At 37.2% G+C, this 15,461-nt stretch overlaps 1 protein-coding gene across 1 annotated transcript in view; it reads right to left on the bottom strand.

Annotated features, from left to right (window-relative positions):
• LOC120738575 (inactive N-acetylated-alpha-linked acidic dipeptidase-like protein 2) overlaps window positions 1–15,461 on the bottom strand; it is a 466,433-nt gene that overhangs the window by 178,869 nt on the left and 272,103 nt on the right. The window contains exon 10 of the mRNA XM_040039869.1: window positions 11,852–11,995. Within this exon, the coding sequence (XP_039895803.1) occupies window positions 11,852–11,995 (144 nt within the window). The remainder of the gene's footprint in view (window positions 1–11,851; window positions 11,996–15,461) is intronic.

Raw genomic sequence — 15,461 nt, 5'->3', positions numbered from 1 at the left:
TAAAACAGCATATACGACTTTATTCAATTTCAAGTTAATTGAGACAATTAGTAGCACTGCCATGTCTCTACTCGAAATACAAAATCTAAATTACCTTAGCGGCAAGGCTAGTCTGGCTCTGTCTGTAGTTGGGAAAGATTACCAGTGCCACCGATACTGCTCAAAACTAAACTGTAATCAGATTGTTTGTCCTTGTAAAATTGTTTTACACCAACTAATTCCACACTTGTTCAGGATCCTTGGAACTGCATTTGAACACTCTGGGTCTCCTCTGGTATCACTCATGGCTGAGTTGCCGACGGGGATAACGTACTGCAATCCTTTCCTAAACCTTGTTAAGTGTTTTTGCCATCTAAACCCTAACCCTAAACCTAACCAAATGGGAAGTGAAATGAAATGTAACTAAATACACAACCAAAGCTCCTGTGACAAGATCCTTGGTCTCCCGCTTGACAATCTCATAATTTACACCACTTCGGCTTACTAATGCTGATTTCCGTAACTCTAGGACATCTCGCGCATCTCAGCCTCTTTGATTAAATGGCAGAATGAGACATAGTAAGAATAGGTGGCAGATATGTACCCTAGTTACAGCGCCATGGTGTATTGGTAAAGACATAAACTGCTAGTAATGGTAATGGTCTTTTAGTACCATTGTAACATTGTGTTACTCTGACTACTGGATCGATTTATTAGACAAACTTATACTTAGCATTACATAGAATTAAAATATGTAATACATTTTTAAGGCAAGAAATAAGAAAGAAACCATATATGCAATAACCAAATACATCCATACATTCTACTACTTTAAATATATAAACTAGATAATTAAAAAAAGATATTATGTATAATCTTATAAAATAGTCTACATTCAGAAGCAACTAAGTGCAATTCTCTGCTGGGTATTAAATGCATAGTTGAGAGGAAAAAGCAGCAAATGAATGTGGGAAACCTGCACATAGCAATCAATAGCAGTGTAATTAAAGGGCCTCGGAGTCCTTTATATAAAGCCATTTTAAGTTGCTCTGCTTCACTCGCCTCTCCCTCTGCGGCTTTGCAATGTAATTTCCATGGAAATTTGGTACACTTTTGGCATTTGTTCTGAGTGGGAGACAGGATAAAACAGAGTGAGAAAGAAGAATTGTACATATTAGAAAATTAAAAGGCAGACAAAAAGACATTTAGATACCTCTGACTTTGTTTTTTGCTTTTTTAATCAAATACAATTTTATACCATTAATAACTGCAAGATGAATGTGTGGTGCTGTCAGTATGTTTCTGTGTGCCCATGAGAGAGGCAGGACCAAGGTAACATCTTGCCTGTATATCTTGGTCCTCATTTTAGAATTAATATTGCAATATTAAAGTCTTATTGCATATCCAGATCTATCTTTACATGTATGGAATCTCTGAACTGTTATTAAATAACTAAAAATCTATTTTAAAGATTACAATAAGAAAAAACAAAGACCTAGAAAATAACGCACACAAAAGAAACTGTATAATCATTCTAAGTTTTAAAAATACTATATTGCATTGTATTATAACAGGATGTAATACTTTTCTGGCTATGTAATGAAAAGGTCTGTTATATAATCACAGAACATAAAGTCTAGCCTTTCTAGAGGGTATTAAATGTAGAGTGTAGCAGAAAAAGCAAGTTAGAGAATTATAGGAAACCTACTGTAACTTTCAGTAGAGGTGTAATAGTGCCTTTGGCCAAAATAAGCGTGGAAGAATAATAATAAAGGAAAAATAAAAAGTGCAGAGTTATAATATCAGTACTGTTTGTTGAACGGAAAAGACACATTGCAGTATTTACTCCTATCTAAGTAACATAACTTATATAAGCCATGAGTTTTGTTTTTAAAGATTTCTGTTTGGCTGTAAAACATTATTTTAGTTTCCTTTAGCATTTATATTGCTTATAGTAACTTATATAAGAAGACATGATTATATGTAAAGCATGTTGTTGTGGACTTTCAAAGGGGACTGTTCCTGTTGTCACTGATACGTTGATATTTTAGGGCACTTATTCTGTTACCACTCAGGCACATTCTGCAATGCCAACTTTTAACCTTTTCAAAATGATGGAACATATTTCTAGACTTATTAAAATGCAATGCACTGCCATTTTCACAAATAAACGCAGTCCTATCCCACCAATCAGTAGAAAAGGTTTCAGGATAACCGTGTTGTAAAATATTTTATAGTTCTTTAAATTTTGTATTTCACTTTCAATAAAAAATGAAAACAAACTGCGAGTATTTCCAACATCTCAAGTCTCAAGTCTATGTTTTTTTAAACTTTTATTTTACATAAGCGTATCTTAGCTGTGATATATGCCAAGCTTAGATCGGAAGAAGAAAAAGCATTTAGCTTCAATATAAAAAATAAATAAATAAGTAAAACGCTGTATATGAGCAAACACAACCAATCACAAGTACACCTGCTGGGTCATTATATATCAGAAGGACATTATGAGTCATTGTCACATCTTTGTCAGTATCTGCAATCATTCCATCTGCTAATTCAACAAACACTCCGGCCATGCAAAGATTCTGACTTCAAGTCCAATAAGATATATGAACATGCATGAATGCAGAAAAGTGTGTGAAAGTGTGTACTTGCTGGCATTTCAAAGTGTAAATGTGTGTGTACAATTAATCAGCCTTGCCAGGGTAAACTGGGGCTTGCAACAGGCCTTAGAGATAGTGATGGACTAGCTTGGTAATTGTCTGGTCAACAGACACACCACTCAGATAGAGTTGGCGCCAAAGCCCCAAGGCCCGATTTAGACAGCGTGTGCTCAGTGAATTAATCAATCTTTAAAGGGCACAACACATGGGGGAAGTGACATCTATCAGAAACACACACTCACACATACAAATACATGGCCACAGACTACAGAAAAGTACCAGGTATTCATTAACGTATTAATTAACATGAGCAATTAGAGATGCAAGAACTCAAAGAACAACAATAGTTTCAAACTAAAATTCAAACAGGAAGCTAACTGAAAAAAAAAATAGGAAGATTTTAAATCTGAAATTTGACATAAAGGACCAGCTGGTTGGTAGTTTGCTTGTCAATGGATCTTTGAAAGCCAAGTCACCTCCAATGTGCCTGAGTATGTGTATAAGTTAATTTTAACAAGGTGCTTAGCTATAGATGTGTGATATCTATAGCTTAGCTATAGATATGAAATGGGTATCAGGAGTATTTTCTTTCTAAACACATTTGCTACAACTTTACATTTCAAAATGGTAGCTATATGCTTATAAAATAAACTGTCTGGCAGATGAATGCTAAACATTTTGAATGTTAAAAATTGTTCTTATCTGCTATGTAAAAGGCTGTATTCATGAATGCTTTTATGGCAACTCAAGAATATGAAGTATGTGGGGTTATAGCAGATGGGCTTGCATAGTGCACATTTATTTATTTATACATTTATTAACATCAAATAGATCATATACAGAATAAGCTAGTGTCTTACACAGATCTAATAAAATTAGATCTTTAATTTAATATATTATAAAAGGAATAATCAAGCTGGACACCACTTTAAATATGCACACATTAAAAAAATGCCAACATACATGCACAAATTCACTCACACGTACATTGCTAAAAGTACTGTGAGGTCAACCACATCATCTCGTTAAGGTCTGGTGAGCTCCATGGAGGGCCCCTAAGCAATTAACCAATGGCCAGCCAATATACCCAGCCTTAATTGAATGGGAATTAAAAGAGAAAATAAGGAGAAACGGAATTAAAAAGAAAGAGAAAAAAATGAAAGGAGGCAGACAGATGGAAACAAATGATAGTGGGATCCCAAGAGTGGTCAGAGGTGCAGCCAATCGATTGGAGACAGATTACATCTCTCTCGCTTTCTCTCTTTGTCTTCCCTTTTGACTCGCTCCCTCCCTTGCAACTATTCTTTCCCTCTTTCTGCCTCATTTGAAGTAATGGAAACACTTGAAAAAGAAGCCTACCTTGCAAAACCATTGGCTCTACAATAAGATCAGTCTTCGAAGATGCCTTTCTTCTAAGAGCAGGGACAAACACATGCACACAAACACTCACACACATTCAAAATGTCCACTCGAAAACCAACAGTACCCCTGCCAGAACTGGAACAGCATCTAAAACACCATTTGCTACACTGAAATCATCTACTGTTTTGCCCAGTAGAGACCTAAAAACAAATAACTGAACCAAAATATCTACAAACTAAGACTCGTGGTATAGATTTTCAGGGATTCAAAAAAAAATTATGTTGACTGCAATACTCAAAAGCACCGAAATGTTTTAAACCTAATGAGTTTCAAATTCACAACTGGAAAAAAAGCAATAAAGTGAATGTGGTACACACATGCCCAATCACTCAGTCAATAGTGCTCATGTCTTTGGCCACTGGGTTTTAGGGGTGCATCACTCCATCAGGCCACATGGGTGCATAAACGTGATGAACTGTGTGTGGGCTGTGTGACTGTTATCTGTGCAACATTGGAAAAGGGCAGAATGCAGTGTTCCATTCAATGACCAGCTGCTTGGATTTATCGAGAAATAAATGGAAATAGACAGACCATACACACGTTCAATAGGGGAAGCATGTGGACAACAAGAGATGACGACTGAGCAGAGACTCAAGTGAGAGACAGAGGGCTCAGGATAAGAAAGTGAGGGAGCAGAAGGTAGTGTTGTGATAGGGAACTGTAGTAAAGACACCGAGATAAAAAAGGATTTAAACTTTCAAAAGCAGGAAAGAAAGAATTTTCCATTTATACTGTATACATTTCATTTTATATACATACTCACATACACAAAATGCTTCAATAGAGTACAAAAGTGGGAACACACATGCACCTCAATATGCCAATGAAAATATCCGTAGTCCTGCTTGTGTAGTAGTAAAGATGTCAAAAAACATCACCGCAGTCATAGTAGAACAAATGGCAAATTTGAAACTTTTATTAGATCAGTATTATCAGATCTGTGGCCATGTGTTCTGGACATTTGGGTGAAGAGAGGTGCTGACCCGTCAACTGATCAACACTTGGTGGATAGCCTGTGGAATGCGGCTCAGGCAGTGGATGAAGCCAAAACTTGGGTGTGGGAGGAGTTCGGAGATTTTGACTGAGTCAGGTGGTGGAAGGAATATTTTGAGGACCTCCTTAAACCAACTCACATATCTTCCATATAGGAAGCACAGTCTGGGGATGAGGGAATGACTCGTCCACCACTGGGGGTAAGGTTACTGAGGCATGGCCTCCTTGGTGCCAGGGCCCCTGGGATGGACCATGTTCGACCTGAATTCCTGAAGGCTCTGGATGTTGTAGGGCTGTCTTGGTTGACATGCCTCTATAATGCTGCGTGGAGATCAGGGGTCATACCTCTGGATTGGCAGACTGGAATTTTGGTTCCCATCTTCAAGCATGGGGACTGGAGGGTGTGCTACAACTATAGAGGGATCACACTCCTCCGCCTTCCCAGGAAAGTCTATGCCAGGGTCCCAAAAAGAAAAGTCTGTCTGTTAGTTGAACTTACAGGAGGAACAATGTGTTTTTTCATCCCAGTCGTGGAATACTGGACCAGCTCTTTCTCAAATATACTTAAGGGTGTATGGGAGTTTGCCCAACATATGTTTTGTGGATTTGGAGAAGGCATTCGACTGAAGTGCTTTTGGAGGTATAGGATGTTAAGGTTAAGTGAGGTTAAGTGCCCACTCTGGGTCAGGGACGAATTAGTGGAGGATTTTAAGTATCTCGGGGTCTTGTTAAGTGAGGGGGGCGGGAGATCGACAGACTGATCGGTGCTGCGACTGCAGTGATGTGGATGCTGTATCGGTCTGTTGTGGCGAAGAGAGACCTTAGCATAAAAGCGTAGCTCTCGAGTTAACGGTTGATCGACATCCCTATCCTCACCTATGGTGAGGATCTAAAGAAGCTTTAGATAGTGACCGAAAAAATTAGATTGGGGATACAAGTGCTGGAAATAAGCTTTCCCCAAAGGGTGGCTGGCCTCTCCCTTAGAGACAGGGTGAGGAGTTCGGCCAGCTGGAGAGATCATATCTCATGGCTTGCCTGGGAACGCCATAGTGTTCCCCCAGATAAGCTGGATGAGGTGGCCGGGGAGAGGGAGGTCTGGGATTCTCTGCTTAGGGTGCTGCCCCCTGACCTGGTCCAAGATAAGCGGAAGATGATGGGTGTACGGATGGATGAAAAACAGGTTAAAGTAGCTCTTAGAATTAAAGCTTGGCCTTGCACCTCTTCTTCTCATTCACAGTAGGTTAGTTAACAGCTGTTTCTCTCCAGCAAATAAAAAAGAATGGGCATACTGTAGACCCACTATGGGCTTCTTTCTGCTTTGTGTGGGCAGTCCACAGCCTGCCCACATGTGCCCTACAGTTAATACCAGTACTGGGCCTAACAGTCGGTAGCCCACTGTGGACCTCTGGCGTTTGCCCAGAGTGGCCCCACACAACCCCCAAGAGGACATATTTGCTGCTGATGACTTGAACAAGATGTGGAACCAAGAAAACAGGAACATTTCATGCCAATCAAACTTTACAGCAATGAAAGTTCACATAATTAAATATCAAAAAATAACATGAGGAAAGATGGTATACAACTACAATAAAAAGGAGACGCAATAAAAGACGAGAGAGCAAATGTATTCATGAATGCAAAAATTTTGGGCAGCAATTTAATTTTTTAATATTGAATTATTGTCAGCAGTTGTTGACTGAATAAAAATACTGAAATTAGGACTCTACAGAAGTCACTGTCAAACTGGGTGAATAATATGACTTACAACATATGCACCTCTATTTCTCTTGTAATTCTTTATCTGGAAGCTCACTAATCTCTCCAAACTCACTAGCTGCATACTTTTGATTAAAGTTACAGAGCTATTACCTTATGGACTAGAAAAGTTGAAAAGCCTCTGAAGCCACACTGAGACAATGAAAAGGCATTAAAAACTAAATTTCAGGTTGCTAGTATTCCCAATACAGAGTAGTTTCATTGCCAGTTGTAGAACCTATTAACATACTCTTCAAATTAAAGGGCAAAATACAATCAAGTGTGACATTATGATCGCCTGCCTGATAATGTGTTGGTCCCCTGTTGCTGTGAAAACAGCCATGACCCATCGAGGCACGGACTCCACTTGACCCCCGAAAATGCCCTGTGGTATCTGGTACCAAAATATTAGCAACACATCCTTTAAGTTCTGTAAGTTGCCAGGTTGGGTCTCCATGGATCTGACTTGTTTGTCCAGCACATACCACAGACGCTTGACTAGACTGAAATTTGGGAAATGTGGAAGTCAAGTCAACACCTCAAATGCGTTGTGCTCCTCAAACCATTCCTAAACCATTTTTGCTTCGTGGTATCATGCTGAAAGAGGCCATAGCCATCAGGGAGTGCCATTCCCATGAATGGGCGTACATGGTCTGTAACAATGCATAGGCTGGTAGTTTGTGCTAAAGTAACATCCACCTGGCAGGACCTATGACCTCTCAGCAGCACTTTCCCCAAAGCATCACACTACCTCCTCCTTCCTATTATATATCCTGATGCCATGTGTTCACAAGAAAAATTGATGCAAATACACCCAACCATCAACGTTAAACTTTTTGGTAACTGAAGCTACAGTAGCTCATCTAATGGGACCAACCTTTGTTCCCCAAATACAACAATGAGCCTTGATCACCCATTACACTGTCACAGTTACTTCACTGTTACTTTCTTGGGCCAATTTTGAAGGATACTGACTACTGCAGACTGGGGGCACCACACAAGACCTCCAGCTTCCAATATACTCTGACCCAGTTATCTAGTCTTCACTCCTGCTTCCAACACAAACTGTTCACTTGCTCCCTAATATGTCCCACCCACTAACAGGTGCAATGATGGTCATATTTGAAAAAAAAAATACTGGTACAAAAACATATATTTTTAGTTATAATCAGAATTATTCAGAAAAATGTAGTTCATCATTAGCAATCTAACTTACACACATTGCATAGCATTCCACAGCAGTATTAAAACATTTAAATACTACTTGCAAGTAGTGTTCATATATATTTTCTTTTATGAGCTTCTTAGCCTCTTTGACATTCGCTGATTGCTTTCTTCTGGTTCTGTTTCTTTTCTCTCAGCACCAGCCTAATTATCACATTTGGAAAAAAGTATTTTTGCTCAGATGTATTGCCTATATTGTTTGCACCTTTTAGCAGAAGGAGGTCTGTTGTAATGATGTCTTTCAAACTATTTATTCTATTATATTACAGTTAATCTGTATAGAAATACAATGCTGTAGTAACAGGTGATATAAAATATAGAGTATAATGGATCAGGTCCCCTGTTGCCCCTCAAATTTAACTTCTTTTATCAGTTTCTATAGCTGTCTTATTCTGAAAAACTGAATTTTTGCACAGCAGTGAAAAATGAATAAAAACGACCAGACATGGTGTTGTCAAATCAAAAATGTCAGCACTCAATCTAGACACTCTTTGTCTGGAAACATTTTTCATAGTTCTGGCACATTCAAAATTAAGAGTCTTAAATAATACTATTAAAAATGGCTGCAGCATTGTTGCACTTTGTTTGGGTTCCATCAAATTTGAACAATTTTCAACTTTCAGTAACATAAATGTGCAACTTGTTATAATAAGGCTGCTATTTACGTTTTGATTTTCAGTTTAGATTAGATAGAAACATTTCTTTTAAATGACGATGCACACAGGTAGACTATTTTCAAAACTCTCCCAAGTTTCTCTTATCCATGCAAGCCAAAATGAAAATGTAGGCCACACTTGTTCATTCTGGCCTAAAACTCTAAATCAGTAACTGTTTTGTGTCTTACTTTAGGATGGGAATAATTGGATTCATATTTGTATGGTTCAATATTTTTTTCCGTCTATAGCAGATTTTACTTGTTTTTTGATACTGTACACAACACAACTCATTAACCGTTTTAAAACTGGGTCTGAGATTATGCTTTTGTTCATGGCTTCCAGAAGCCCTCAGTCACCAATTTAAATTCCAATTCTAAGTAAGTAAATTTTTACCGTAAAAATCATTTTTAGACAGTTCAGTGATTGATTAAAAATTTTTTTCACATGCTCTGAATGCATCTAAAATCTTTAGGTACCAAAACCCCCTATCAATTATTCTTTAAACCAAATATGTTTGACTATGACCTCAATGCTGTTAATGTAGTGTACACATTTTGTACTAATTGCAAATCTAGATAAGTAAATTCTATAAAATGATATGACGATGTATTCCATATGGAGAACATATAAAGAATAAAAAACAAAGGACTTAAGATTCGCTCAGGACATGCTGCTTTTTAAACCCTTCCACAAAACCTTAGAGTTGCAGTGGTGAGGAGGCATTTGGGTCACATCTGTGAGTTAACCAAGCAATGTTTGCTGGAAATTCCAGGTTATGAACTCCATGAGTCACCATAGAGTGTGACTGATATGCAAGCATGGGTAGGTGCTGGTGAAGGTTATCTATTTGAGTGCTGCAGAAACAGCATGTCACACACTCATTCTTGCATTTCAAATCTAGACTTTCTTTTAACACTTTCTTTTATATTTTATTGGTTATGTAACTTTATGCGCCTTTTGTGTGTTTGTTTTAAACGTCTCTGTTTAATGCTGTCTTGTGATTAAAAAATATCCCCACATCTATGATGAAATAAATTAATAAACATCCAGCAGTTAATAAATATTTTCCAAATTATTTCTAGTTCAGCACTGGACCTATATTAATTTCATTTGAAAATGTTTTGGCTGGCAGTCAGTTTCATGTTGTTAAATAACTTCTTTCTTCTATTTAACAGGGGCTAATACCCAGTCAAATGATGAAGAAAAGCCAGAGCTAAAGTAACTAACCCGAACTAAAGATGATTTGTGATTGAACATGTAAACATGTTTTAAATATGTATTGATTCAAATTTAAAGCTAAATATTTTTCTTTTGATTAGCTAATTTTTAAACCAAATAATTTTTTTTCAGCTCTAGTCTGAATCAAATCTAGGACAGATGTCTTTAGTGTAATTATAGAAAGACTGTGACATGCCCTGATACAGGACTCAAAATGATTGAAAGGGATCCATGCAAAGCCTGTAATTGTATTGCAGCAGGACATCTGTAGGACAGTTGATAATATACTCTACACCAGCGGTCCCCAACCTTTTTTGCGCCACGGACCGGTTTATGCCCGACAATATTTTCACGGACCGGCCTTTAAGGTGTCGTGGACAAATACAACAAAATAAAACTAGTACCGGTACCGAAATAAAGAAGATTTATTCATAACACACGTGAAAAGGCCCAGGAAAACAGAGTTAACGATCAAAACGATAACAAAATAACGCTGAAAACCGATAAAAACCCTGAAAACCATACATTTCACACCTGAGCCTCAACTCTCGCGGTCCGGTACCAAACGACTCATGGACCGGTACCGGTCCGAGGCCCGGGGGTTGGGGACCGCTGCTCTACACTGCTTGCTCATGCATGACACTTGTTAAAGGAATGTTTTATTCTTTCAAAATGAAGTTACCTGCTATAGTAAATAGAATCACTGGTTGATATTTGACATATTTTTTATTGCTTCTAAGTGCTCAGCTTTCCTCTGTCTCTGCTCTTCCCTAACTTCAATCAGTTGAGGCAGATGGCCATCAAACATGAATCCAGTTCAGCCCAGGATGATTTTATATTAAAAGAGGGTTTTTTCCCTTTTTATTGCAGCCGCTCCACAAAGGAAATTATTGACTTTCTCTATGTATTTGCCTACTGACAGGTCAACACTAGGGGTGTCAGTTCTGACCTTTATTTCTTTTGTCTCTTCTTTAATGTGATGGATTCTCAGTTAACGTTTTACACATCTTTTGTCATTACTTTTACAAAACTAGCTTTTATGTTGCTCTCAGACATTTACACTGCAAAGTGCTTACTCATAGGGGATCATATCATTGTTGGGTTTGCATGTATTATTGTAGGGTCTACCTTATAATATATAGCGCCTTGAGGCAACTGTTGTTGTGATTTGGCGCTGTATAATTAAAATTGAATTGAATTGAACTAGCAAATACAACATTTTGTTACTGCTAATTAGCATAAATAGCTCATCATAGTTTTTCTCAACCTATGTTTAAGCATCAGCACAAAACGTGCTCCTATAATGATTAAACTAAAACTGTATGTCACCATAAACTTTGGGTAATATACTAGTAGCTAAAAAGAACCAGTAACAATAAGCTATAGTAATTTAAAATCTATAAGAGCTCAACAGCAGTAGGGTTGGAAGCTTCCACAGGATCACAGAGGTCCAATTTAGAAAAGTTATATGTGTAACTTTTTCACTCAGTGAGTCTAACTAGACTATTTTCAACTATGAGTGCTATATATACATATGCAGTGGTTAAGAAAGTTGTCCTAACAGAGTGGTTTTGGATGGAAGATAGACAGATCCAGTACAAAAATGCAAGCTCTAGACACAGACCCTAAACTCACCATAGGCACCCTAAGGATAAGGGAGACTAATAGAACCTAGATGAACTGATAAATCTATATCCTATGCTTTTAAGCACAATGCTTCCTTGATCATAATGCCTGGTTTAATCCAAACATGTCCTAAAGCTGTGTCACTCATGTGCTCCATACACTGCCCCATTCATGCATGCTGTAACTTTTCGCTTGTGATTGAAGCTGGTTTGTTTTTATTAATTAAAAAAAAACAAACCCTCATACTTTTGAAAACACTTTCTGTTGAATGAGACATTATTAGCAACTCTGGTTTCCTGTAGTCTGTGTGCTTACCTGTATTGGGAGGCATTGCTAGAGGAATACAAGAGCCTTCCTGGCCCGTGGATGGCGATGACAGCAATGTCTTGGCGAGGAGGGCAGAGATGGGCTGAACCAACAAAGATGTCAGACTTCCTCGTGCTTCCTTTGACAACCCAACTAGAGATAAAAAAAAAAAAAGAAAAAGAAAACATAGCCAGAAACTTGAGAGGCTACAACAAAAACAGACAAAACTTGTTACGTAATTCAAAGTAACTCTATCATTACAGAGACTTTATAAAAAACAAAACAAAACATGGAAATACTAAAAGTTCTCATTTGGAGTTTGTCCTATTTACTATGCTAACCCTGGAAAACATTCAGGATTTATAAAGGTCAGTACAGAACTTGTATAACAAATGGACAGTAAACTGACAGATGAAAAAGAACACAGAAATTAATAGAGAGAGAATTAACTGCACATTAAATGAACTGAAATGAGATGAACTAATGAGAATGAGGAAGGCAATCACAAAGTAGCATAAACACATAGTATGCAATCAACGACAAAGGAAAAATAAATATTTTTTAAGAATACAGTGCTGATCAAAAGTTTAAGACAACTTGAAAAATGGCAAAAAAAAACCCCAAACAAACCAAAAAACCAAAATCAGGTAAAAAAAAAAAATCAGAGCTTCAACATGCAACAACAAGAAACGGGACTGAGACAAAACATTTTTTTGAGGATGCAATTTATTGAAAAACAACACTTAAACTAAAACAGGCTGTTTTACAGCTGATTAAAAGTTTAAGACCACACCTCCAAAAAAAACCTGTAACCCCCCGCCAAAAAAAAAAGAAATCAAAGTTCCAAACATGAACTCAGTAATGAGTAGCTCCAGCGTTATTGTTGATCACTGTTGATCAAATTCGTTGCGGCATACTTGATGCAAGCGTTTCCACGAGATGAGTGGGAACATTTCTCCAAGTGGTAAAGACGGCCACACAAAGGGCATCTATTGTCTGGAACTGTTGTCCATTTTTGTAAACTTCCCTTGCCATCCATCCCCGAAGGTTATCAATTGGTTTTAGATCAGGGGAACAGAACATGCAGGATGTTCCATAAGAGTGATGTTATTCTCCTGGAAGAAGTCCCCTCCACTGTGCCACGTAGAAAACATCTCAGGTGGGATCTGTGGGATTGTCATGCCAGTAACGTTGGAAACCATCAGAACCATTAAGGTTAATTTTTTTTTCTCATCAGAGAAAAAAATGTCCCATGTTGGTGAAATTTTTTGGGGTCTTCCACTTGACTTTTTTGTTCCATAACCCTCAGGATCATTGAAGAAATTCCAAATGACTGTCTTACTCCATCTGACCTCAGCAGCGATGGTGCGCTGTGAGAGACCCTGCTTATGCAGGTCAACAACCCGACCACGTTCAAAAAGGGGACGTTTTTTTTGCCTTTACCATCAGAAAATTATGACATTGTAACTACCTGACGGAAAATAATAATGAATCCACATGTTTGCAGAGATTTGGCCTTTTAAAGGACTGTGGTCCGAAACTTTTGATCAGCTGTAAAACAGCCAGTTTCAGTTGTTTTCAACAAATTGAATGCTCAAAGAAATGTTTTGTCTCCTTGGAACCTTGTTCCAAAGGAATCGTGATCTGTAATAAAAAAACAAAAACAAATGAAAACTAAACATTGGTTTCAAGTTTTCTTTCCATTTCCTGACTTCAATGTAATAGACAAAAAAAATAATAAAAGATGGATTATTGGTATAACTCATTAACTGTACAGTCAGTACAGTTAATGAGGTTTAATGAGGCAGTTTGTTGTTAACATATGTAGAAATTATTTGGTTGATTACACACTTGAAACAAAATGATTACCATCAGTTGGTCACAGTTTAAATTTCTGTGTTTTTGTTTACTGATAAGAACATACGTCACTATTATGGAAATACAGAAATATAATTGATTTATCTTACTTCACAGGATACTATTCATCAAAAAAAGTGACACAAATTAAAAAAAAAAACAACAAAAAACAACACACTGAAGTCTGGGACATGATGAAGAACACATTATTTGTCTGTGCCATATCCTGCTTAATTCATCATTCAGTTATCATTATGAGCAGGCTTGTCTGATTATCCTGACTGCTCTCCTGTCACTACCAGAAACACTGTTTGTCCTTCACAGGTTTCATCTATCCAGGGAAGAGTTGTGTCCATGTTACTGGGCACCTTTTATCTTCATTCCAATGTTATCTTCACTGTTATTGTGCTCTTCTTTTGTCCTTTTCTCCTTCAGCCCTTTAAGTTACTTCTAACAGAAATGATTTTTAAATATTCAGCCAATATGAACAATTGTCATCACTTGTTTTGCCATCATTAATAAAATAAAATAAAATTCACTTACTTAAGGTCCATGCAGTTTGAATAAATAGCCAAGCAACATCATTCCCCCGAGCCTTAAATATATATACTTGGGGTAGACAACATGTACTAGGTGTAGACGAATATTCTGACTGATTGTAACAGTAACAAAGGCTTAAAAAACAATAGCAGAAGTGCTACCATCCACCTCGAGTAACCGCTATTGTAAAAATCCAGTCATCACTTTCCCTTAAGAGAAGTTAAAAATTCCAAAAACTCACTCATTTATGGCCATGAGCTCTGAGAAATGAGTAAAAGAATTAGACTGTGGATACATGCAACTGAAATGGAATTCCTCTACATGGTTTCTAACCTCAGCCTAAGTTGTCTGGTAATGAGCTTAGATTAGAGCCTCTGCTCATTTGCATGAGAGAGTCAGCGGAGATGTTTCAGGCATCTCGAGATGCCTCCTATATATCTTCTGTTGGAGGTCTTACTGGCATGCTCAGTCAAAAAGAGGCCCAGGGTAGCCCATGAGCACACAGGAGAGATTATATCTTATCCGGCCTGGGAAAATCTCAAGATCCCCCAGGAAGAACTGGAAAATGTTGCTGGGGAAAACAACATCTGGAATATCCTGCTGCTGCCAAAGCAACTCAGATAAGAAGAAAATGATTGGATGGATGTTCACTTTATTTGTAGGTGTTTTATATACATACTTAGTGTCATTTAAAAATTTCTTGTAACATATCTCTAAGTTAATGTGTTCAAATGAGAAGCAAAGCATATATTCAATGCCTCCTTATTACTACTGTAACTAAAACAAAAACAATATAATCAATTCTAGCAAACAACAGTTTAAACACTTTTGTGGCTTCCTTACTGTCATAAATTCAGTTTTAATTTTAATGTATCTGTTGTATATCTTCTGTATATCATATCATAAAATGGCAGGACTTTTTGCAATGCAGTACATACACAAAATAAATATATTAAAAAAAGATCTGTAATCAAGGTAAACGACTAATAATAAATTCTGATTTCTTCATCCTAAACAGGCAGAATTCAGAGTTATAGCTAAAACAAAAGTGTGCATATGGTTACTGAGTATCAACTTCATGTCATGTGCATATGATTTCATCAAGGTAATCACTATTTGTATGGTTCTGATATACTACAATATATATATTTAGCATTTACAAGCTGTTAAATCAATTACTTTGCTAATTGATTTTACCAAATGACCCAGAATACTTGAATGT

This window comes from Simochromis diagramma, unplaced genomic scaffold (genome assembly GCF_900408965.1).
Source record: "Simochromis diagramma unplaced genomic scaffold, fSimDia1.1 OVJJ01000026.1, whole genome shotgun sequence".
NCBI lineage: Eukaryota > Metazoa > Chordata > Actinopteri > Cichliformes > Cichlidae > Simochromis > Simochromis diagramma.
The sequence above is the reverse complement of the archived record's forward strand: the minus strand, read 5'-3'. Positions and strand labels throughout refer to the sequence as shown.